Below are 26,941 nucleotides of genomic sequence, written 5' to 3'. Positions count from 1 at the left end.
AATTGTAATTGATATGTGTAATTGATACCATCTATACTCAATGGTAATTTGAAGCTGGACACGAGGAGAGGGGCCGAGTTCATATAGAGGGGTAGGGGTTGGGGACTAGATGTACTAATAGAGGGGTTGGATGAGGTGAAATCAATAAAGGAGGATTTCAGTAGCGGGTGTGTGTGTTTGTGAGCTCGCCACAGCATCTTATGGTTCTTCCATCAGCCCGTATCAATCGATGCTAATGACCTGTGCCTCTTCTTGGCTTCACAGGACGAGCAAAGCAAAAATGGCCAACAAAAGTGGAACCATAATCTTCATTTAGCATCCTTGCAAATGTCATGCCCTCATAAAAAGTGCAAATCTGATGTTCCAATATTTTTCATTTGGCAGTGACTAAGGAGTACCAGTGACTGATAGTGTATTGTATTGGGGAAGATATGCTCAAATATACAATACCTCCACTCTGCAGTCATCTGTGAGGGTCTTAACCCTTGTGCTGCCTTTGGGTCACATGACCCAAAGGTTCATAACGAACCATCGTTGTGTTTACCCAATTTTACCCAATACAAAAACAAATAAAATAATTTTCTTTTAACCTTTGCAATGTGGGGGGTCTGAGACAGCCCAACGGTTAAAAGAAAATGCTTCACTTTGTTTTTGTATGCGGTAAAGTTGTCGCAATACGACGGTGGGTCACAATGACTGATGGGTCAGAATGACCCGAAGATAACACAAGGGTTAAGTTGGTCAACTTTTAATTCTTACTAATGTCCAGATCCGGTTATTTTAGGTTCTGTATAGGCCACAACTTTATTCATATATCATTCATTTAAAAAACCTTAATGTGGAATTCAGTTTCCTATTTTGCTGAGTGTCATGCTTTTAATTTTTTTTTTATCAATAGTGATGCCTCTAAGACCCGTAAGAATTTGGGTCTCTTGTAATGTTTGATCCATTTACAATACCTCTTTCTCTCTCTCTGATCTTACAGTAGCACTTTACCCCTCTATCAGCATTTCCCCCCCAGAGTCACAAATAATTATTAATTTCTATATTAATAATATGTATCAAGGACATTACCTCATACCAGTGTTGTAGTACTCGAGACCGGTCTTGAAGGTCTCGTCTCGGAATCGACCGCATTTTTACTCGGCCTCGTCTCGGTCTCGGACAAAGAGGGATTTTATTTCAAGACCGGTCAAGACCACAACTACGGGAATATCACTAAATTGCCTGTGCATTGTTGAATTTATTTGTTAATACCATTACTGTTATTGGATGTAAAACATTACGCTTCAAATGCAACCAATAACTAACTCATTTATAATTTGAAATGACCCATCACCCTTCCTTGCACCCCAAAAGTGAATGAGGAAGATGGGTAAAACAGTGGCTGTCTGAAGATGTTGGCCAAATGATCTATAATTATATTTGGTTACCTGAACCACAAAGAGTTTACAATAACGTCCAAAAGAAAACACACTGCTTGTGTAACACTCATTGAGACTACTGGGACTAGGCCTACATCAAACTTTTACCGGCATTTAGAAAGAAAACATAAATAAAATGTCAGCTAGGCGTAAGGCTAGCAAAGCTAGCTACCTAACGTTTGCAATCTGCCTCTGTACCAAAACTCTTCAAAAATCTCTTCCCCCGTTACACAAAGAGATTTAGCGAGTATTAGCTATACTGTATGTAACATACTGTATGTTTCAGGGCGTTAGTTTCAGTTGCTTTACAGATTTTGTTTGTGATAATGAGCCAGGCCACATAAAGCTATGTAGCAAATGATGAATATAAAGTTATGTTACATCAACATTAACTCATGTCAGCTGCATACCTCTCCCAACTTAATAATGTTAAGTTAAATGCTGCGGTACCGCGCTCCTTCACTTGGGTGAGAGAGACATGTGAAAGCAGAGACCGAATACTAATGCGACTCTTAGATTATTTTTTAAATAGGCTGTTTTGACTGGCCATAAGCACACGGCACTACTTTAAGAGTGCACATTTTTTGTTCAAATACACAGTTACAGATCCAATCTAACTTTTTACCTCGTCAAACCCTACTGCTTGTGTATTTTGAGTGGTCCGGTCTTGACCCGGTCTCGCCCTGCCTTGGTCTTGACTCGGTCTCGACCCCTCAAAGTCTTGGTCTTGTCTTGGTCTCGATACACTTTGGTCTTGGTCATGACTTGGTCTCGGTTTAGGTGGTCTTGAGTATGGCTGTCCCCACTCAGTCGACTAGTCGATTGTTTAGTCGATATGCTCTTGGACGACTAAGATTTTTTTTTGTCAAGCGGTGTTACCATTTTCCCTTTCGTTAATATGCGTTTTGATTTTTGCACATGAGCATAATTGTAGCTGTTAGCCTAAACTCTGCCATACTTTGTCTACAATTGGTTTTATTAATCCTTTAGGCAAAATGGAAAAGAAATCTGTGGTATGGAAGCATTTTATCAAAGTGCCGGGTGACTCAAAACATGCAACACTCTGCCAACAACGGTTTATATTCCATAGTTTGACGTTGAATATGATGTAGCCTACCACTTGAAAACCGTAAGTTGGCCATCGGATCATTATTTTACAGTGTGTAGCATATAGGCTAGGCATAGGATTTTTATGTTTCGGGAACTAAAGTTTTAGGCTATGTCTGCTTATGCTGTGCTACTACCTGTCTAACCATTTGCATTTTATTTTGAACAACAGCCTAGTTTTTGATTTGAGAGATTGCACGCTTTCAACAATTATGTTGGCTTTGGATGTGCTAAGTTGTTAGACTCTTGTTACTAGTCAAATAGCTAGTTCTGTATATATGTGTGTATAATCAAAGACATGAAGCAAGATTGAAGGTTTATTCCCTAAATTGAAGTTTACAATTATGTAGGTTAAAGATATCACATCCAAATCAAATGACATTATCTTCTCCAACAACAAAATCTTTCTCTGTTGCACCGTTCCCCACTCGTCTGCTACGTAAATTTGCATGCTGCACTTGTGATCAGCGGGCTCTGATGATTTGCATGTTAAACAAACAATATTTTTAATATGTAGTACATTGGTTAGTATTCATTATCTCTTACAATCAGGCATTTTTAATGATATCGGCATTCAGTAACAACAGGACTGGTGACACGAGGCTTATTATTGTAGCCAAATAGAAAATAGTGATAGTGGCTGAATCTGTCCGGCAGCTACATTGAGTCAGATAGGGAAAATGTTTGTACATTTATGTTTGTCTTTGTCAATCTCCCTTCTTACGTATGTATTTCTTTCAGATGATCTCTGAAAACAGTGAGGTAAAACATCACACAAAATGGTTTGATGAAAAACATTGTGACATTTATAGAATATAAAAACGTTTCAAATTTAGATTAGTCAATTTTCAGAAGTGTTTAGTCGAGTCTTGGTCGACCCAAAGAAAATCTTAGTCGGGGACAGCCCTAGTCTTGACTACAACACTGCCTCATACTCCATTACAATAAAGATAAGGATTTATTTTTACATGGTATTATCACAGTTCCGGGCGAGTATGTCAATTACATTATCTTAACAAAGAAAAGAAAAAAAGAAAGGCAGAATTTATTTCCTCTAATTTGCTTCTTGTTGATGTAAAGATCTCAGGTACTTTTGTCTGGGCTTTCTTGGGCAGGTAGTACTGTACTGTATACCACACCGAGTAATGCAGCATGCTATTGTTATTTTTACCTCGAACGCCACGCTGTCCTCAGATGCCTCATCTCTCTCTCAACTCATCCTGGCTCCCCACCCCAAACCCTTTTCCTTTTTTTCGCATTGATTTGCTGACCACACTGAAATGAAAAATACCTTAGTTTGCAGCACCACAAAAAAACATGGCAACTTGTGTGCTATTATAACATTGTGGTGGTGGTGAAGGTAGTGGGGTGTGTAGTCTTGTTGAGGTCAGGCAGTTCTATGCTGTGGGTGGCAGATTTGCTGGAGTGGGGCATCAGGCAGATTTAGGTTTTGCACCGCTGCCTATGCAATATACATATAGTCCTTGTCCAGGGAATAATGTTCTCTCAGTATCAAACTATTTGCTGGGTATATTCACACAGATTCATCCTGCTCTTATTTTATTCAGACATAATTGGTCAGATACACAATAACACATACATGGACACATTCTCACATAACATACATAACAGTAAACTTATTTTTGGTGCACAGCTATATCTCCCAAGCCATAACCATAGTATGAAATAGCTCCTTCATATTGAGGTAAAGTTATATCATGTCAGAGTTTATGTATTCAGGTATCATCAGACATTTAGACTAACACACTACAAATCAATGTGTGCTTTACCATTAAGTTCAAGGAACTGAGAACTTTATAAAAAACTGCCCTTTTCTATAAATGTGCACTGAATTAAGATTTGGGCAGCCTAGTTAAAGTGTCAGTTATCATAGAGAATAAGTAAGTGATATCAACACAGGCAAATGTATGTGGTGATATATTACAACATCCAAAGGTTAAAGCACATTGTTAGTCCTAACAGTAAGAGACATAACCGGATTATTTCACCAGGAGAAAGAATTGTTATAACCTAACAGTATAGAGATTAGGTGCAATCTCAATGTTAGCTACAGTAGATTTGTTGATATAAAGTGCAGGTAGGGGGAAGTGTTGAGTTATACTGTTGTTGCAGCTAACGTTGTATTCGGAGGAAAAGAGTGGACGATAGGTTGATCACCTTTTAGCCGTTCTTGGCATATTTATTGTATAAGCTGCAGACACATCAGTCTCACGGTCAGACAGCTTCTGATTGAACATATCAACTGGAACAAAAATGACGCTGACGCGCCCTCCACAACGCACACGCTACAGAGGTAGCGCCTCCCCGTGGCACAAACATACATCCAACCACAGAACAGCACAGCACCACATCACATACAATTGAGGACATAATGAACGCATTTCAACAGGAAGACTTCAAAGACTTAACAAAGCATCACATGTATATCTCCTCCCATCTTTATGTAATGGTTTATGTAAGTTGATGTGTTTGCCTTTGACAAATGCACTCAATATAGCCTATAGCCTAATAGTAGCATATTGATGTAGTTTGGCAGCTATTAACACAAAGATTACATTAAGAGATGTAACATTGACTCCTTCACCGGGGAAGAGACTCAGTTTGCTTAGTGTTATTTCTAAGTACTGTGAACTGTACTTGTTTCTAATAAAGAAAACAGGACATCAATTCCATAACTGAAGGGTAGTCAGGTGGGAGTCAGGTGGCTGAGCGGTGAGGGAATCGGGCTACTAATCCTAAGGTTGCCAGTTCGTTTCCCGGTCATGCCAACTGACGTTGTGTCCTTGGGCAAGGCACTTCACCCTGCTTGCCTCGGGGGAATGTCCCTGTATTTACTGTAAGTCGCTCTGGATAAGAGCGTCTGCTAAATGTAAATGTAAAAGATCAAAACATAAAGAACCATCAATGGACACATTTTAGGGAGCCGTGCAATAGTGCAATGTGATGGATGTGTGTGTTTTTAACTTATAATCTTTTTACATTTTTTCTTATTCGGGGCCAAGCAGCAAAGCTGCTAGGGCCCTGCCATGGCAGCCCCTAGACCAGAACTGTAAAAGGTTGTGAAATTTGGCATGTTGAAACTGCAGCACATTAGTAACTACAATACCAAACATGTGTCACTTTAGACAGAAGGGGGCGCTACAGGCCACCCCCCAATTTGACTATTTTCAAAGTGATGCCATTTGCTTACCATTTGTCCCAGAATTCTGAAACTTTGTCTATATGCCTTATTGCTCATGATGAACAAAAAAGCCATATTGGATCTTTCTGTACAATAAAGATTAAGAAAACACCTTTTTTCGCTACTCCTCCTTTCTGTCCAATCTTCCCAAGAATTACATTTACATTTAGTCATCTTATCCAGAACGACTTACAGTAAGTACAGGGACATTCCCCAGAGGCAAGTAGGGTGAAGTGCCTTGCCCAAGGACAAAACGTCATTTGACACGGCCGGGAATCGAACCAGCGACCTTCTGATTACTAGCCCAATTCTCTAACCACTCAGCCACCTGACTCCCTCAATTTACATTTACATTTATTCATTTAGCAGACGCTTTTATCCAAAGCGACTTCCAAGAGAGAGCTTTACAAAGTGCATAGGTCACTGATCATAACAACAAGATAGCCAAAAAACATCGCGAGTAGCCAAAACATGAAGCACACATTGTGAACAACCAAAGTAAGTGCCAAAGGGAAGAACCATAAGAGCATGTAGTTAATCAAGTCACAACCAAACAACATGAACAGCTATAAGTGCAAGTGTACCTGTGGGAAAAAGCAAGCAACAGTAATAAAACAATATATCACAGCGAGAACCAAAAATTTAAATCAGTTACCACTAACCACAAGAGCAACAAGTCTCTAAGCAAGAGTCATTGTGATCCTTGAGGAAACTAACATCGGGTCAAGCGAACCGTTCCTAAGTACCGTTGTACTCCCGGAACAAGTGCGTCTTGAGCCTTTTCTTGAAGGTGGAGAGACAGCCAATTAACACACATCATCGTCAAAGCAACCCTCACTCAAAATGTAAAGGTATTTTTGACTTTCAAAACCGTTTGTCCGGTATAGCCAATCAAAATTGGCAACAATGCAACCAAATAGGAAGTTGAGTCAAATCTCAGCAAATCTTTGAGATATCAACACCAAACTTTGTATGTCACGTGGAAGAGGGAGTCAGGTGGCTGAGCGGTGAGGGAGTCGGACTAGTAATCCGAAGGTTGCCAGTTCGATTCCAGGTCATGCCAACTGACGTTGTGTCCTTGGGCAAGGCACTTCACCCTACTTGCCTCGGGGGAATGTCCCTGTACTTACTGTAAGTCGCTCTGGATAAGAGCGTCTGCTAAATGTAAATGGAAGACACTACAACACGTTCCCATGTGTAAAGGCAACTTAATATCTTCAAAAACGATTGAAATAAAAGAAATATAATTTATCGCTAATGCTAAAATAATGCTTTACACATTTGCCGGTCCAAAACTGATACTCTGATTCAATCACAAGTTCATATGAAGACTCTTGAGAATGTTTAGTACACAAATCTGAGAAAAAGTTGACTAAGATGAAAAGTAGATTTGTGAATATTTTAAATATGCATGCTTGGCTAATATCAAGGGCTTTTTCCCCAAATCCTCTGTCCCTCTAGTCCTCACCGCGCGTGCTCCAAATTCTCACACACACACACACAAGGGGACAGAGGCCCTTGAGACACGCGCAAGCTTGGCGAGACACACACACATTTCAGGAAATTGTGGGCTGACCAAGTCGCCACTCACTCCTTGGCTTGAAGCAAAGGCCCTTGTGGAAAACTGATATTCTGATTCAATCACAAGTTCACATGAAGACTCTTGAGAATGTTTAGTACACAAATCTGAGAACAAGTTGACTGTAAGATGAAAAGTTGATTTATTGTGAATATTTTAAATAGGCATGCATGGCTAATATCAAGGGCTTTTTCCCAAAATCCTCTGTCCCTCTAGTCCTCACCTCGCGTGCTCCAAATTCTCACACGCACAGGGTCAGAGTCCCTTGACACACACGTGAGCTTGGCGAGATGCACACACAACATTTCACAGACATCCCAACCTGCAGAGACTCATTTCAGGGAGGCTGTCCCGGAACTTCCGGGAGACTTGGGATGTCTGATTTCAGGACATTGTGGGCTCACCAAGCCCCCACCTTCACTCCTTGGCCTAATACATTTACATTTAGTCATTTAGCAGACGCTCTTATCCAGAGCGACCCATTCTAGACTAGTAGCCATTCTGTGGCTAGTTTGAACACAGCTAATTCTACTGTTAAAAGAAACTGAATATCTTCTTCTTCAGAACTATGAAGTTGAATCAACCAAACACAGCTTGGTCATTTTATCATCTTCTTTGGCACAATTAAACTAAGGAATAGACTTTTAAGATAGCATGACCAAAGCAGTTGGTGACAAAGAATTTCAGACAATAACTTAAACATAGTTTAAGAGTAGAGTCAAAAAAGTAGAGAGTAACATTAAACATTACATTAAACATTATTGTTGTCATATAGTTTTCTTCCCAAGCATTGCACACGCTAACAGGCAAAAGCAGTGGTGCCCAGAAATGTTTCATAAAAGTGGTGAAAAAGAGAAGCAGAACAGTGGAACACCATCCCACTACCATTATCTCTTATTCACTCTCATCTGTGTTGTATATCTGTAACTGCTACAGTGGGCCTACATGTATGGGCCTACATGAAAGTTTCAAAGTCAAAGTGTAGTAGTGCAGAATAGAGGAACTGGGAAATGGGTGCTGATGTGGAAAGTCCCCCAAAACAGTGCAGAAAATATTAGATTTTAGATTAGATTGTATCAAGGGCCAATTGGAGAAGAGGCCAAAGGATATTTACAATTGTAGTTGGCCATTGATGTTTTAATTCAGGGGTGTAATTTGTTGGATAAGAAGCCCCCACCCCCCACTCCAGAGACAATTGATGACAGACAGGTGCTGACATTAAACTAAACAGTCATGCTCTAAGAGTAGAGTAAAAAATAGACAAAATGTGTAAATGGATGTTGAAACTCAGTGCTCTGAGTCAGTTTAGGAAAAGGTAGTCTTTTAAACCTCTAGGTAAAAAAAAAATCGAATTTGATTGGAACTCTCTTTTAGTGGGATTTGACATTTAATTCATTTAGCAAGTTCTTTGACTCCATAACACAGTAGCCTACATATGGTGTAAAAAAAACTGCAGTCAGATTTGCCAAAATTGCCAGCTTGGATGTTATCTTTACATATAGATGGACATTAGCTCTACCTTGCTCCAGTTGCCCGCATGACTCTTGTCAGTTGTGTTTGACTGAGATTCTAGAGAGAGGTCAATTCAGGCAGGGTTCCAATATCCATGGTTTTCAAACCAGTCCTGGGGAACTTTATAAAAAGTGTTGCCGTGTGTGGTATGTTTTTTGTAAAGTGTATCCTCACTTTCATGAAATTGTTGTAGTCAAAGCTTTTAAAGGGGTCATTGATTGCAGAACCAAATTTACCTTGTCACAGTTGAATAATGACAGTTCAGTGGGTAAAATGGACATACAGTGAACCTCAAAGTCCATTGACACCTCTTTCCTATGTAAATCTCACAATTAAAAAATGTAGCTGTAACCTTTTTTGGCTCTGGTCTGTACCTTTGTCACGCCCCAAAATTTGCTGCGCGCTGCTCTGTGTACATCCACAGAATTACAAAGAAGAGCATTTTTCTAGCATATTGAAAATGGACTACGGTGGTAAATGCAGTGTTCCAGGCTGTACAGGGAATGCTGACACTTTTCAGAGTCTTCCTAAGGAACCAAACACTCGACGGGCTGTGATGTTTGTCTATGAGAAGATCCCTGTGCAGTTCAACCCTCAATTACACATTTGCTCAAACCATTTCACCGAGGAGTTTTGAATGAAAACCTTGGACAATTTAAAGAAGGATTTGCTAAGCCGCTGTTGCTGAAAAGAGGTGCTGTTCCAACTGTATCATACAGTAAGGGGAAGGCCGAGATTTTACTGTCGCCGTTTGGCTTCCTAAACAGCAATAGAATTAGAAGTTTCTCTAAACCACGTCGCGTACAGCATAACAGTGAGCTACACTGGCTTAAAACTACAGGTATATAATGATAATTGTACCCATTAATTGTTTACTAGTAATATTATCTCATAATAAATCATAAAACGTTCATTGATATGTGAGCCATGTTTATTATTTTAACGATTGAAAACGGATGTATCACAGACCGCTATCGTATAGCATATCATATATGCTAACGTCTCAGTCAACAAGTGAAAATTGACTACTGTTTTCGAAAGTAAATGTACTAATAATATCATCGTACATCGTATTGTACATTAAATCTCACAAGTGTGTTTTTTATGACAATTTTAAATGAGCAATAAGTTCAGTTTAGCATTTGTTGACGCTTGGAACTCCGTTGTGATTACATTGAGAGCAGAACGTTTGTCCTCCCTACTGTTTGCTCATCACAAACGCAAGCTGTAAGTATGATTTTTTCATTAGTTAGCCTATTAGCAATGCTAACGTCTCCTGTATCTAGCTTAGGTAGAATGCTAAATATGTTTTTAAACAAATCAACATACCTTACTTAGAAAATGACTAGCTAGACTAGCTGTAGTCGGCATTAGAAGGGAAGCTTCCGAAAAAATAGCTAGAAAACGAATAGCAGTCTAGCCTATTGCCAACGCCTGTCTAGATTATCTATTTGAAAGAACTGGATAAAGGCAGGTGCTAGATACAGGATACGTTAGCATTGCTAATAACTGTTACCGACAAAATCATACTACGGCTTGCGGTTGTGATGAACATAAGGTCGGAACGCACCTCTTTTCAGCAACAGCTTCAAATCCTGCTTTACATTGTCCCAGGTTTTCAAAACCGTCCTTGGTGAAATGGTTCGCGCAGATGTGTCGAGGGTCGAACTGCACAAGGATCTTAAGTTCTACGCTACGGTATAGACAAACATCAGCCATGCCCGTCTAGTCAATGTTAGCTAGACTCTATCTCATCTTTTTATTAACGCTGATTTGCAAGGAATGCAAGAACAGATAGATAGCGAAAACACCTAGACTGTAAGTAAACTAGTTTAGGTTGCTAAAGCAAGAGCATAGATAAAATGTGTGATGATTTAGCGTAGTTTATTGGCAATGGGGCTAACGTTATTTTATGTTCCTGTCTGTGTTTCATTCAAATAGATAACCCGTGTTGTCATGTAAATCTACAATTCAAGATGCATGTTTGTCCAGATCTATTTTTCAGCAAGATAGCTAGAGCTAACTGAAGTTGAGTTGAATCACGATAGTTTGTTTGCTAAGCTGTAGTGCTAATGTTACTCACCTAAGGCGATCCTGTTTGCTTCGACAACATCTGTTGAAAACAGTGTTGTGTAGACACAATAGATAGATTTGTAAGTTTTTATTTCAAGTCTCCACCTTCTTGCTTCAGTGAGTGCTGTTGGCCGTGTTGTGTCTTTGCTCCGCAGCAGGGTTGCCAGGTCTGTGTGACAAAACCAGCCCAATGGCCAATCAAAACCAGCCCAATGGCCAATAAAACCAGCCCAAAAACCAGCCCAATATCAGAACTCAAAATATGCCCCTGCCAAACCATATACACTACTTTTAAAGTCCAACAGCATTGCTATCATTGCCAAATGTATTGTAATATCTACAAAGTAACACCAAATGTTTAGTATGCCATCATTAAAAACAGTTTCAAGACAAAAAAATTCAACCTGCGGCAACTCTTCAAAAGTAGCCCAATTCCGCAGGAAAACAGCTGACCTGGCAACACTGCTCTGCAGCTTCACTCGTTGTAAACCAATCAGCGCGCAGCTCATCTGTATATTCATGAGCATACAATAAAATCAGAAAACCTAGCGTTTTTTCCCAGGAAAATTTCACTGGATGTATCAGGGGGCATAGAACAGCACCCGGGCCATTTTCAGCCCAACCAATGTTACATACCCTATTCGGAGACCTTAAGGAACAGTGTGAAATACCCCAAAAACCCAGTCAATCACCCCTTTAAAGAATGGATCTCTGCATGATGGGCCTGACCAGAGCACAGATGGCCTGGCCAGAGCACAGAACACACTTCAAAGTTGTCACTTTCAAAAGGGTGGCATTTTTACCCCGTCAGGCCAAGATGTCTGAAAGTTGGTACGCATGCCTTATTGCTCATGGGGAACAAAAGAGTATTTACTCATCTGCGTTGTATATCTGTAACTGTTGAAATGTTTACCTTAATAAAGTAATTTCTTTGTCTATTTATGTCTTGTGAGATTCCAAGCCTGACCATCGATATGTCATAACCTGTAAAAACCTTTTGCACGCCCTAAATGTTGTCCAATGTTTACCAAATTTGGCACAGATGACTTTCAGACCCAGCTTCACAAAAGGTATCAGATGGATTCTCCATTTTCCCCCAAAAAGAATTGGTAGAGCCGATCAAAGGCGGCGACGAAACCGCCAAACGAGACGTGAGAGCGTAACTCAGCAACCATTTTTCCGATTGTCACCAAACTTAGGTTCCTTCGTTCCCACGAGGAGCAGAGGAGGCCTGCGGTGTTATACCAGAAAAAATACTTTGAACACTCAGTACTTTTGAACGCAAACAGATATTTCAACCAAACTTGGTGTGTTGCATGAGTGCAACAGGTTGTTGTGACTTAATTGTTGCACAAGTGCTATGGAGGCCATGTCCTGCTCTGGACTGCTTGGCCCCTCCATTGCTGCTTGCAGCTATATTTATTGGGTGTGCTCACGCCTTCGGCAAGCACAACCATTGTTATCTCACATATATATTATTGGGTGTGCTTTGCCTTCGGCAAGGGCACAACCTTTGTTCTCTTACATATATATTATTATTATTATTATTTATTTTTGCCCCCCTAAGCATCAGTCAATATTTGGACTACATAGACAACCTAGGTGTCAAAAGTTTCATCTTGGTAGCAATTGAGTTGCTTGTAATTTTTATTTACGTTCCGTTGCACGGTTTAACCCTTGTGCTGCCTTCGGGTCACATGACCCAAAGGTTCATAATGAATCACCGTTGTGTTTACCCAATTTTACCCATTACAAAAACAAATAAAAAATATAGCTGCAAGCAGCGATGGGGGTTCCTCCGCAAAATGGCAAAATATTATAAACATGTACACTGTTGAAGATGGAGAGTTGGACAACAAGAGAGCAAAACTACTTCATGTTTGGCCAACAACAATAGGCTGAATGGGGGAACTCATGAGCATAAGATCACAAGTCAGTCTCTATCCTCTCTGCTACACACCAACTGTTGAGATTGTATGAGTAGAAAGGGAAGAGTATGAGCTTTGGTCAGCTTTGGGACAAAGGTTGAGAAATGGTTGACATTTCAAGGTAAAATTGCATAAAATTGCGCATGGTACATCAGAATGATGTCACCTTGAAGCCAATAAGGTTTGAAAAACCTTCAGTCAAAGATATTGAGGCAATGTGGACACTTACATAAATACACCCCTTTCAGACATTTTGTATTGCATTTCTCATTCCATTTCACCCTATATAAAGACACATCTGCCCGCACACTATCCCCATCCATGCTGTTTCCCTCTCTCCCAGCACAGGTCATGCCAAAGCAGAAATGCTGCAGCAGCCGCATGAGGTTTAGATGTAGTCCAAAAACGACCTCCCACAATCAATAAATAACAACCGCAACATTGTTTTCAAACTTTCTCAAAGATCGCTTAAAAACCACAGATATTGTCTTTCTCCTTGAGTAGATCTCAAGAGTAGACTCAGGCAACTGGCTAGGTTGCTGCCCAGGTACAGTCCACATCCAGCTCCTTGCAAGTATAGCCTCTGATAGTTAAATGGCCGACTCTCTGTTCCCATTAAACTACACAGCATGCACACTCAGGGTGACCAACAAGATTATATTAACCCTTGTGCTGCCTTCGGGTCACATGACCCAAAGGTTCATAACGAACCATCGTTGTGTTTACCCACTTTTACCCAATACAAAAACAAATAAAAATAGATTTCATTTAACATTTGCAATGTGGGGGGTCTGAGACAGCCCAACGGTTAAAAGAAAATGCTTCACTTTGTTTTTGTATGCTGTAAAGTTGTCGCAATACGACGGTGGGTCACAATGACTGATGGGTCAGAATGATCCGAAGATAACACAAGGGTTAACTAACAAACAATAACATTACAAACATCTAACTGAACGAACACAACAACTGAAATCCCTCGCATGGCCGTTGTAACCAAACTATTTTCCACAAGTCTTTGCGTTTTTTGACATGCCGCACTGCATGCTGGGCACTCAAGAGCGCTGTCAGCTGATTATCTAGCTGTGCGCCGACTGCGTGATATGACGAGATGCTAGTGACGCGCTAAGATCTCGGAGTCTCCTGCATTAACAAGTTCTGCCTGATTAGCAAGCTATTTTTACTAATGTTTTGTTAGCTATTGAATGGTAATGCAAGCTAGCTAAAAACAATGTTAGTTAGCTTGGCTTAACTGGTTTTCATAGCAACAGAAATCAACAAATCAGATCAGTCGAACTTTATTCAGAAAGGGGGGGGATCTGTATTTTTTACTCTACTCTTAACGCATGACTATGTTTAACTTAATGTCTGCACTTCTCTGTCACCAACTGTCTCTGGAGTGGAGGGTGGGGGCTTCATATCCAACAAATTACACCCCTGAACTTTGAAAACAGATCTAATGGCCTACTACAATTGTAAATATCCTATGGTTCCTTCTTCTCCAATTGGGCCTCGATACAATGTCATCTAATATTTTCTGCCCATTCTGTTTTGGGGGACTTTCCACACCAGCACCCTTTGCCCAGTCCCTCTATTCTGCCCTACTACATGTGTTTTCCAACACCAGTTACAATCAACTCTGGGAAGGGATGGCACCAGAGAATTTTTAATACAGGTGCTGAGGAGGTGCTAGATCATTGACAGGGGGAGCTGCGCAATTATATATACATAAATACTATTAATAAAGAAGCAGTACTTGTCTTGACTGGTTTTTATTCAGATGAATAATCATTGGATTGAGGTCAAAAGTCTATCAGTACTTCAGAATGATGTCATCTTGAAGGCACAAAGGTTTGAAAAACCATCAGTCAAAATTATATTTGATTTAGTAACACAAAGATATTGTGGCAATGTGGACATTTACATAAATACACTTCTTTCAGCCATTTTGTATTGCATTCCTTATTCAAGTTCACCCTATAGAAAGACATGTGTTCTACAAATCTGGAACAATTTTCAAGTCGATTGGATCTATGGTTCATGAGGAGAAGGGTTTTGAAGGTTGTACCAAATTTGGACAGTAAAGCAAAATCTATCATGGCGGACCTTATGGGTTCTTGAGGCCTTTTTTGTTTCCCATGAGAAATAAGGTATGTATACCAATTTTCAGGCATTTTGGAATAATGGGGCGCTGGGGAAATCACGTAGACTTTGGGCGTGGCTTATAGCGCCACCTATGGGCGTACATGGGCCATTAGCGGTCTGGGAGCAGTGACTGTTGTATCATTGGGCCAAATTTGAAAAAATCGGGTCAAGGACTTTTTGAGCTATTGAACCATTTAACGGAGAAATATAATAAGAATAGGAATACTAACAAAAACAATAGGTTCCCTCCTACCGGAGGAACCCTAATAATTTTCTTTAAACCTTCGCAATGTGGGGGGTCTGAGACAGCCCAACGGTTAAAAGAAAATGCTTCACTTTGTTTTTGTATGCGGTAAAGTTGTCGCAATACGATGGTGGGTCACAATGACTAATGGGTCAGAATGACCCGAAGATAACATGAGGGTTAAGTAAAAATTACGTTTTTGTGGCGAAAACTGAAGCTAACGGTGGTTAACTTGCTAGCCACAGTCACTGACGTCACTAATGTCATGAAAACTTGCGTGACTATCTCTAGCAGAACATTAGCAACTCGTTAACTTCTGGGAGATAGCTAGGCTAACTGCTTTACTGCAAGGCAGCTGCAGAAATGCCACAAGCAAAGAGGCCTGGGTGATAACTATTTGCTCATTTTACCTTGTGACATGACACACAATTGTGATGTGTAATGTACAATATAAGCCAATATTATTAAGGAAGTACATCTACTTTCGGAAACGGTAGTCTACTATTTCACTGAAGCATGAGCATCATGACATTACCGTCTGGTACGCTGCCGTACCGTCTGGTACGCTGCCGCCACTGCCAAGGACAAGAGCAGTCTGCAGCGTATCATCCAGACTGCTGAGAAGGTGATTGGCTGCAATCTGCCTACCCTCGAGGACCTGCACACCTCGAGGACCCTGAGGCGAGCGAGGAAGATTGTGGCCGACTCCTCCCACCCTGGACACTCCCTGTTTCAGTCACTCCCCTCCGGCAGAAGGCTGCGGTCCATCAGGACCAATACCTCACGCCACAAAAACAGTTTCTTCCCTTCCGCTGTTGGCCTCTTCAACAACGCCAAGGGACCACACTGACTCTAATGACTTCCTACTTAAAACACACTGCTTTTTGCACTGCATTACAAAATTGTATGTTTTACATTTGTATTTTTTGTAATATTTGTATTTTTATATTGTAAATTACGGCAACTTATATTCTATTTTATTGTATATTTTATTTAATTCTAATTCCACTTAGTACTGCTAGTTTGTGTACCCTTAGTATAGATAGTCCACATATTTAAACTTTAGGTCCCTATATGTTTATTGTATGCACCTTCCTGCCAAAGCAAATTCCTTGTCTGTGCAAACTTTCATGGCGAATAAATCCCATTCTGATTCTGATTATCTGATTATCCTCTGTTTCCCGGGCAAATACTACAACGGTCTATGATGCATCTGTTTTCAATCGTTAAAATAAACATTCCTCACAAATACATTTTCGTTGTAGGATTTATTATGACATTAGATTACAAGTAAACGATTTGTGGGTGAAATTATCATTACCTGTGAAACCGTTTCGAAATCGTTTGTTAGTTACAGCCAATCAAATTGATGTGGCCGCCATTTTGATTGAATGACTATAACGTTTTTTCGCTAACTTTCCTATAAAGTTTGTCCAATCTTCACCAAATTTGGCACAGATCATCTTCAGACCAAGCCTCAGAAAAGACATTACATGTTTTTTTTAATTTTCTAAACCTTTTGACTGGAACAGCCAATTAAAGTCGTCAACCAAGCCACCATAAAATAAGTGAGGTCATATCTAGCACCTCTTTACTGCATTGACACCAAATTTGATATAAGGACTAGGGACGATGTTCTAAAGAGGTCCAATAGTTCATGCCATTTCACCTCTAGGTGGCGCTGCAATAAGCAAAAATTTGGCACCAATTATCTTCAGATCAAGCCTCACAAACGTTTTCACATGGTTTTAGATTTTCAAAACAGTTTTTCCGGTAAAGCTCATCAAAGTCGGCGATGAAGCCGCCAAAACAGGAAGTGAGATCATATCTCAGGAAATATTTGCTGAATTGACATCAAACTTGGTACAGGTGCTCGGGACCCTGTTCCAAAGAGGTCCACCAAAGGTTGTGTCATCTAACCGCTAGGGGGCGATACCCTGTCTGACGCATGTTAACTTGTGATACCAGATGAATTTATGCGGCTGCCATTTTAGGTAAAAAAAAGGTTTTTCCCCATTCCTCCAACAAAATGTATCCTATATTCACCCAATTTGGCACAGATTATCTTCATACTACAATCACCTTGACATGTCAAAATAGGACTGAATTACAGCTGTTTAAACACATCGTCAGAGCAGCCCTCACTCAAGTTATCGAAAGATTGTTGATTTTTCCAAAGTGTTTTTCCGGTACAGCCAATCAAAATTGGCAACAAAGCAACCAAACAGGAAGTTGGCTCATATCTCAGCAACTCTTTGAGAAATCAACACCAAACTTGGTATCTCGACTCAAAACCCTCTTTTGAGGATGTCCAAACAATTTGGTGTTATGTGACCACTGGGAGTGGCCGCAGGAAGCAAAAATGTGTTTTGGCCAATAACTGTTGATTTGTTTGCCTTTATTAAGTGATTCCTTTGTCTCATGATGTCTTGGGACATCCCGTGACACATGATAACTTGTGATAACAGCCGAATTGATGCGGCCGCCATTTTGAATGACTGGAAAAACAACTTTTTCTCTACTCCACTTACAAAGTGTGTCGAATCTTCACCAAATTTGTCACAGATAATCTTCAGACCAAGCCTCACAAAAGCTAGCACATAGGTTTTCGATTTTCAAAACCCAGGGCTCAACATTAACATTTTTTGGCACTGGCCCCACCGGGCCAGTGGGTTTGAAACTTACTGGCCCCAAGACAATTTTACTGGCCCCCCCTCCAAAAGTTGTAATCTATCATTGTTACAACAAAACAAAAGACTTCTAAGTTGTGTTATTCTGTTAACATGTTTAACCATTTATTAAACACATCCTGGATATAAAAAGAACAAAAATGAAATCACATTTCTAGTGATAAAAAATAAAAAGGTAATAGTCAGCAAAACAATTGACTTTTAACCTCAAACATGACGTGCTCTCTTCGCCGCTGACAGCCATCTCTGCACAACTCTGTCTGTCAATGCTAATATATAAAAGCTTCCATAGCATTTCATCAGTATGATACTAAATACCCAAGTCGACACCATTCTTCTGCTGCAGTTCAATAGCCTGGGGGAACGAGGTGAACGGCTGGCCCGTCTTAATTACGTGATATGCCGTTGTTATAAGTCGTGCAATAACACGATGGGCATCTACATTTAAATTCCTGACCAGCATGGTCAACGGCCTGGAAGATGGATTGTCAACCATCCGCTTAGCTGTCACGCAAACCAGGTGCTGTCTGCTAGCATGGCTGGTCAGGGATTGTTTTCGAAAATTGTCGGTGCCTGTGTAAAAAGATCCACTTTTGTCTGCTTTAGACGGGAACATACGACAGACGACACAGTGCATCTTCGTTCCATAAATAAAAATGCTTCCGTTTGAGCTCGTAGCTCTACTTTGCTGCCATCGTCACTTTATTGTCTCGCGCCAGTTGTTAAAAATGTATCGAGATTAGAGAATTACAATTTGACAACCACTCGTCACTCACTACTCAACTCTTGATTTGCCAACTGTGCGCCCCACAAGCTGAACTTATTTATGCATTTAGCAAAACAAATGAAGGATGTTAACTTTTACAATGCAAATTTTTTTTTCAATCAATAATTTGTAGTGGCCCGATCGGGCCAGTGAGTTGCTAGTTTAACTGTCCCGACGTTACTTTTTACTGGCCCCGGGCCATCGGGCCATCGTTATTGTCGAGCCCTGAAACCGTTTGCCCCGTATAGCCAATCCAAATGTGCAGTTAAGCCTGCAAACAGGAAGTTGGGTAGTATCTCAGCAAATCTTTGATGGATTCACACCAAACTTGCTGCATGCACTTGGAACCCTGTTCTGAGGATGTCTAAAATGTTTTCTGGGTCATTTGACTGCTTGGCCACCTCATTGCTGCTTGCAGCTATATTTTTATATTGTATTTATTCAGTGCACCTGAGGAGGATTGCCTCCAATTTTGTTGTACAGTGTACAATGACAAAGATATTCTATTCTATATGTCAATATTTTAATTGTGTTCAAGTGTTCCTTTTCTCTCTCCCTGCAGACCATAGTATGTACCATGGGACTGAAGTGGTATCCACACCCAGCAGAACTTCACTGCATTAAAGGATGTGAGGTAAGGGCAGAGAGCGATGAAATGAGGTATGGAAATAATATTAATCAAAGATAGTGATTTAAGGCTTTCAGTTGCTTGTTAGGAAGTGAGCTGAAGACTTTACCAGTTTACCCTTAATATGTTATTTAAAACTTCACCTAGAAGACCATTTACCAGTGTGGGAATATTGTTGATATGGGGTATGCCAATTTTAATGCCAAGTCCACTCATTTAGTAAATTTGATCTTCATAACTTCAAATGCAACTTCACATCAACTGGCACATTACCTGGCATATAGATTTTAACTTTCTTTTATCCTGTAGATATACTGACAAAGTTAATAGGTTACACTTAAAACTCTGGTTATGAACGACATAGATAAAAGATTTGTAGCTGTAGTCAAAAATAGAAAAGCTACCTATCTCTCGTGAAGCAGAGCATAGACCCGCATCTGCTGTAAACTGCACCATTGACTAGCGTGGCCACTATCAGTTCCACCATCCACGTTACACACTGGTATGTGAAGCGCAGCCTTTTTCCTTTCAGCGCCCATGTTATCAAATTGGAATGGCCACACAGGCCGCGAAGCTCCCGCGATTAGCTCCCGCACTGCAGCTCTCTTTTCGGCAGCTGATTTTGGCTGCAAGATGATAAAATACACCATACTATTTGAGATATTTGGATAAACAAACATGTTATCAAGACTTGACAACGTTAGTTGTAGGCTGTAGCCTTTCACTTAAGACCTAACTTCACTATGCTGGTAACAAACGGCCAACCATGTGTTTACCCCAACAAAAACTATATCTGATCAATTTAAACATAAAAAAATAAAAACCATGTGTAACTAACGTAACTTAAGGCATCAATGAGAATATCACAATGAACTATATTAATGATACTTTAGCATTAGAAATCATAATTAGGTTTCGGCTCTTGAAGTGAATTGGCTACGACCACTGTTTGAATAGCACATGCAATATCAAAACATTTATTTTAGCATTCCACAAGGATTGTGAAATCACACATACAAAACAACAATAACAAATTCCCACAAAATAGTCAGTCAGTTAAAACAAAAAAAGATCAGTCCAGTCAATTAGTTCAATGTTCAACTCAATTGAGTTTCAATTCAGTTCCTGTGTGGTTTGTTGAATGGAAGGCCTTGTTTCAAATCACTACCCGGGCAGTGTGTGATGATGTTGGAGATCTCATAAATCTTATCTGTATGATGTATCCAAAACGTGCAGTCCACCAGCTTGGCGAGTTGATGGCCACTGGTTACAGTGACACTCCAGAATCGCTGAGTCACTAGGTCACTGGCTCGCCGTAGAATCTCTCTCTCTCAACAGTGGCAGAATATGCACAACAACAAAAAAACAATCTGCATACACAAATGCAAAATGTCTAATTAGTAGCTATACATAGCTTTATCACTAACACATTCGAAATCAATGTAACTCAAATTCAATTCTATATCACGATAGGACGGCAAAAGGCGTTACAAACATCCTTTATGATGGCTCTAGGCCTCAAAACATTAGCTATTAAGGTAACCTCATAGCTGAATAAACATACATGAATTCACGTTACGCCATCTCATCATTAACAACGCACATGTATGCGACAAAATGGCGTTCCAAAGAGCAACGGTAGATTAGCAAAGAAACACATCGATCATCTCCGATTGGTTTTTAAATTCTCAAAGGACCTAACAGGAATAGCAAAGTAACATAAAGAATACACAGAATATTATAATTTCGTTCAGTTGTTTCTAAACAGTAGACTTGCTGGCACACACTCAAGCAGAAGAGACACCAAAACATTACATCACAAACCAGCTGAGAAATGTTGGTAGTTTGATGACGCAAAGTTAATCATTGAAGTTGTGAAGGCCTACATGGAGTTGTATGTTGGAGCAACAAGTTGCCTAATATAGCCTATTCCATGTTTATGTACCATGTCAGCTTTCAATGTGAAAAAGGAAATCTCAGAAGAGATGAAAGGCTTGTTGACCGGAGCGGAGAAATGTGCGTCTAGTGTGAACAGCCTCGCACCATTCGTGGTACTTCGTGGCACTTCGCAACCAGTGTGTCCCAGGCATAATACGCTGCAGACGTGTCCAGTGTAAATAGGGTGTACTCAACTTTTACGTATCAAACTTTCCCACTACATCTTTGTAGAGACACCACTCTAAGGCTTTGGAGAACCTGAATGGCAGCAACTTTGCCTTCAAGTCCCAATGATTGGGGTGTCAGACAGGCAGGACAATACCATGCCAGCATGGTCTTCTGCGTCATTTGTGACTCTTTTGATGTAGTCAGTCTTGAGGTAGTAGCTGTTTGTTTGTAGATGCTTCTCTTTTTCGTGGTACTGCACCATGCTCCTTGTAGGATTGGTATCCTACCGCTGGGGCGGTATAGTTGATCAGTGTCTACATGGGTATTCATCTTTAAATAAATCAAATTATGACTGATAGTTTACAACTATTGCAAATGGTTGGCTATAACATTTATGAATGGTAGGCTTAATAGAAGCAGATGACGGCATGGGTGAGGGCTGTTATGAGCATTGGATTCACAAGTGTAACTGATCGGTCTTATAATTGGGTGTGTTCACGCCTTCGGCGAGCACAACCATTGTTCTCCCACATATATCTTCTTTCTTATTAATTTTCCCACCCCTAAGGATCCCTCAATATTTGGACTACATAAACAATGTCGGTGTTGAAAGGTTCATCTTGTTAGCGATTGCGTTGCTTGTATTTTTATTTACATTCCGTTGCATGGTTTAAGTTGAAATTACGTTTTTTGGGCAAAAAGTGCCTTTTGTCAACAAAGGGTACTCAGTGCTAGCCTACGTCATAACGTCAGCACACGTTAGCAACGACGCATGGATACAACGTGCATAGATATGCTGTTGCACAGCGAGTATCGTGCCGTGGTGTACTAGCAGCACATGTAGGTTACATTTAAGCAAATCAAGACTTGCATGTACAGTAAGTAATGTGACTAAATGACTAAATGTAAATGTCACATTAAATTATGTATTTAAACTCAAGCTTGTCAGAATCAGAATGGGATTTATTCGCCATGAAAGTTTGCCATACCATTATTGTAATGCAGTGCAAAAAGCAGTGTGTTTTAAGCAAGAAGTCATTAGAGTCAGTGTGGTCCCTTGGCCTTGTTGAAGAGGCCAACAGCGGAAGGGAAGAAACTGTTTTTGTGGCGTGAGGTATTGGTCCTGATGGACCGCAGCCTTCTGCCGGAGGGGAGTGACTGAAACAGGGAGTGTCCAGGGTGGGAGGAGTCGGCCACAATCTTCCTCGCTCGCCTCAGGGTCCTCGAGGTGTGCAGGTCCTCGAGGGTAGGCAGATTGCAGCCAATCACCTTCTCAGCAGTGCGGATGATACGCTGCAGTCTGCTCTTGTCCTTGGCAGTGGCAGCAGCGTACCAGACGGTGATGGAGGAGGTGAGGATGGACTTAATGATGGCTGAGTAGAAGTGCACCATCATTGTCTTTGGCAGGTTGAACTTCTTCAGCTGCCGAAGGAAGTACATCCTCTGTTGTGCTTTCTTGATGAGGGAGCTGATGTTCAGTTCCCACTTGAGGTCCTGGGAGAGGATAGTGCCCAGGAAGCGGAAGGACTCCACAGTGTTGACTGGGGAGTCACACAGGGTGATGGGGGTGAGTGGGGCTGTGTTCCTCCTGAAGTCCACAACCATCTCCACTGTCTTAAGAGCATTGAGCTCTAAGTTGTTCTGGCTGCACCAGGTCACCAGGTTGGCCGCTTCCCACCTATAATCAGACTCGTCTCCACCAGAGATGAGCCCAATAAGGGTGGTGTCGTCCGCAAACTTCAGGAGTTTGACGGACGGATGACTGGATGTGCAACTGTTGGTGTACAGGGAGAAGAGCAGAGGAGAAAGGACGCGTTGTGTGGTGCGTTGCTGTCTTCAATGCCAAAGCCTAAACTTGATGTCAAAAGAAACGTTTTTCATTTCCGGCGCAGTCAAACAATCCCCTTAAGTTTGGCTAGCAACAGCAGCTAGGCTAGCTTGCTCGTAGCACAATTTACTGAGGTCAGCTTCTCCACCGTGTAGGGCTCTAGTCTAAGATCAAATGGTCGTATTTGGCATTGTTACTGACAATGATTGCGTCCAGCAAACTTCTTTTGAATTAGCCATTTCCGCCTAAATAAATGTCAAGCTTATTTACGTTTTTTTGGGGGCATATTTTCAGTTAGCAGATGGTACTGTTTCAATCGCGATTCTATCTAGCTAATAATACTGCCGGTGAGAACGTTGTTACTTAGAAAAACTTGTTTCAAAGGTGGTTCTTAATGAATGAATGCAATGAGTGGGCTAAATGTTTGAAAATATCACTACTGTAGAAGGGAAAAACTTTAGGTGATGTTTTTCGTCATATAAGTTAAGTTCATTCTACATTTACAGTACATTTAGTTATTTTAGCAGATGCCCGTATCCAGAGCGACTTACAGTAAGTACAGGGACATGCTACTCTTCACTTTTTGTATTTTGAATTGTACATGAGCAGCAACAAATGTATGCTATGCTTTTAAATCTATGCGATCTTCATAAATAATAAGTAGGCATTTTTATATAAAATATACAGAAATATCAGTTGTAAAAATAGCAGTTAATAAACGGACCCATCTGAAAGCAAGCACACCCTACAATTTCCCCAGAAATTATACCCTCTCTAGTTACTTTTATAGTCTTTTCCTATTTGACCTACACCAAAATTTAAGATATTTATATAAATATTTACAGAATATCCTTATTCTTCTGATAACCAGTAGCAGCTAATCAAAATATATACTTTACTGTTTTTTACATCCATCCATCATCTTCCGCTTGTCCGGGGGTCGGGTCGCGGGGGCAGCAACCTAAGCAGGGAAGCCCAGACTTTCCTCTCCCCGGCCACTTCCACCAGCTCTTCCTGGGGGACCCCGAGGCGTTCCCAGGCCAGCCGAGAGACATAGTCCCTCCAGCGTGTCCTGGGTCTTCCCCGGGGCCTCTTCCCAGTGGGACGTGCCCAGAACACCTCACCAGGGAGGCGTCCAGGAGGCATCCTCATCAGATGCCTGTTTTTTACATTGGGAGAAAATGAATAGTGAGCAGAATTAAGTTCAAGTTATCGTTGATGCGGCCCTCCAACACATTTCAGGTTTCTCATGTGGCCCCTTGTAAAAATTAATTGCCCACCCCTAAGTTACAGAGCTGGGCCATGGAGCTAACCCATGGAGCTAGGATTTTGATGCTAGGGAGAGTGTGGCAAGCTGGTTTAGCCAAGGCCAAAGGGCAAGAAGGCCAAATTACAGGTGTTGGTAGGGTTGCCACCCGTCCCTTAAAATACGGAATTGTCCCTTATTTGAGAATAAAATAGCGCGTCCCGTTTTGAATCAATACGGGATGGGGTTTGTCCCATATTTTCTGAGTTGTCTTCAATGCAGCATCCCATGCAAATCATCCCACCCGCATTCTGTGAAGACTCGTCCTATTCAGAGCCATAGAAAAATTTAGTTGCGACACTTCCATAGACTCCCATTGTTATCGAGGAATGAGGAAGTAAAGCGTGTCACATGCGACCTGTAGTTCCAAACATTTTATTTTCCACCGTTCAACCCCATTCATTTTCAGTGTCTTTGAAGCAAGTTAGCTGTTAAATTGATGAAAATCCTGCATTTTTTCATATTTCTACCACCACATATCAATTGTTATTAGTAGTATTTCATATAGCTAGCTTTAGATAAAGTTTATCGTAAGATTATAGCTTGTTAAATTCTAAATGCAGTTAGAGCTAGACTGTAGGTCTAGTAGCCTGTCTAACGTAAGCAACACTTTTACTGAAGCTAGCTAGAGAGCACGTGTATCATAACCAGAAGTCAATTGGGTTATAGTCTTGTCAAATTAGTTATTGGTGTTCGTTGGCATACAAAGTAAATCTTCTCTTATTAGCCTAGTTAGTAGAGCTAGCAACAATGAATTGCAGATTAAGGTGTTCGAAGCAGGTTAGCTGGTAAATTGATGAAAATCCTGCATTTTTTCATATTTCAACCACCACATATCAATTATTATTAGTAGTATTTTATATAGCCAGCTTTAGTCAAAGCTTATCGTAAAATATAGCTTGTTAGATTCTAAATGCAGTTAGAGCTAGACTGTAGGTATTGAAGGATTCATATATCTATGTGTCTATTCCAATATGTAATGATAGTATTCAATGACACAAATCTGTGTTCTAGAAAGAGTGGTCTGGAGTCGCAGAGGTCCCATAATATCAGCTTTAATGCAGCAGTTGGAAATCAACAAGTACAGAGCTCTGGGGTTGTCTAAGTTTCCCTACCCGCAACAGAGTTTGGGCTGGTTCACGAAGTCCAACTGGCTATCTTTCCCTGCCCCAGCATATAATATACAGTGCAATTAAAACAGAAAGATGAAAAGAGGGTTGAGCTTGTTCTCTCGTGCATCAGGGAGTTGTTCTTGCCTCCGCGTCCCACCTGCTCGGGTGCCATCTCCACCCAGATTCAAGGTTGTTTCTGAAAATGAAAAGATAGAGACACAAAGAACAGCCTGCTTCCCACACTCAGTGTGAGACCCAATGTTTAAGCCTGAGCACACTTCTAAGTTCATAACTTTAATAAGCACAATGCATAACTTTAATAAGCACAATATATTCTTTAGTATCTAACATATAAGCAACACTTTTACTGTAGGAAGCTAGAGAGTACGTGTATCATAGCCAGAAGATCACCGGATCACTACAAACAAAAGGAGTGGAAGAACACAGGACATATTGTACAATAAAAAAATAATTGAATGCAATTGGTTCTGTTCTATTTACCAAACTCCTTTCTTGTCTTAAATTGAGCAGTTGCTGGTGATAATGGTTAGATTCAACTTGCATCAAGTACTACAAATATAAGTGTTGTTAATGTGGTAAATTGTAAGTGGGCTGATGAATAAAAAAACGTTTAACAAGTCCCATTTACTTCAACAGTCGAAGGTTAAACGTTAAGTGGGACAATATAGTCCTTATTAGGCTACTGTTTGGTATGTACAGTATGGTACAGTTGTTACAGTATGGTAGGTAGCATAGCCATTTCTAGCTCTGCTTCACAATATTGCATTATGTATTATAAGTTAATGTAATATACATAAAGTATCAGACATATACATGATACAACACACCAGTAACCAATTCAGGGCTCGACAATAACGATGGCCCGGGGCCAGTAAAAAGTAACGTCGGGACAGTTAAACTAGCCACTCACTGGCCCGATTGGGCCACTGCAAATTATTGATTGGAAAAAAAAATTGCATTGTAAAAGTTAACATCCTTCATATGTTTTGCTAAATGCATAAATAACTTTGCAGCTCGTGGGGCGCACAGTTGGCAAATCAAGAGTTGAGGAGTGACAATACATTTTTTAACAACTGGCGCAAGACAATAAAGTGAAGATGGCAGCAAAGTAGAGCTACGAGCTCAAACGGAAGCAACTTTTTTTATGGAGCGAAGATGCACTGTGTCGTCTGTCGTATGTTCCCGTCTAAAGCAGACAAGATTGGATCTTTTAACATTTTACAGAGGCACCGATAATTTTCTAAAACAATACTTGACCAGCCATGCTAGCAGA

At 40.6% G+C, this 26,941-nt stretch overlaps 1 protein-coding gene across 1 annotated transcript in view; it reads left to right on the top strand.

Annotated features, from left to right (window-relative positions):
• The window catches only part of LOC136964282 (pappalysin-1-like), a 316,793-nt gene that overhangs the window by 262,553 nt on the left and 27,299 nt on the right, over positions 1-26,941 (top strand). The window contains exon 20 of the mRNA XM_067258338.1: positions 19,230-19,301. Coding sequence (XP_067114439.1) covers positions 19,230-19,301 — 72 coding nt within the window. The remainder of the gene's footprint in view (positions 1-19,229; positions 19,302-26,941) is intronic.

Source organism: Osmerus mordax, chromosome 20 (genome assembly GCF_038355195.1).
Source record: "Osmerus mordax isolate fOsmMor3 chromosome 20, fOsmMor3.pri, whole genome shotgun sequence".
Classification (NCBI taxonomy): Eukaryota; Metazoa; Chordata; class Actinopteri; order Osmeriformes; family Osmeridae; genus Osmerus; species Osmerus mordax.
This window is presented reverse-complemented; position numbering and strand designations above follow the sequence as displayed.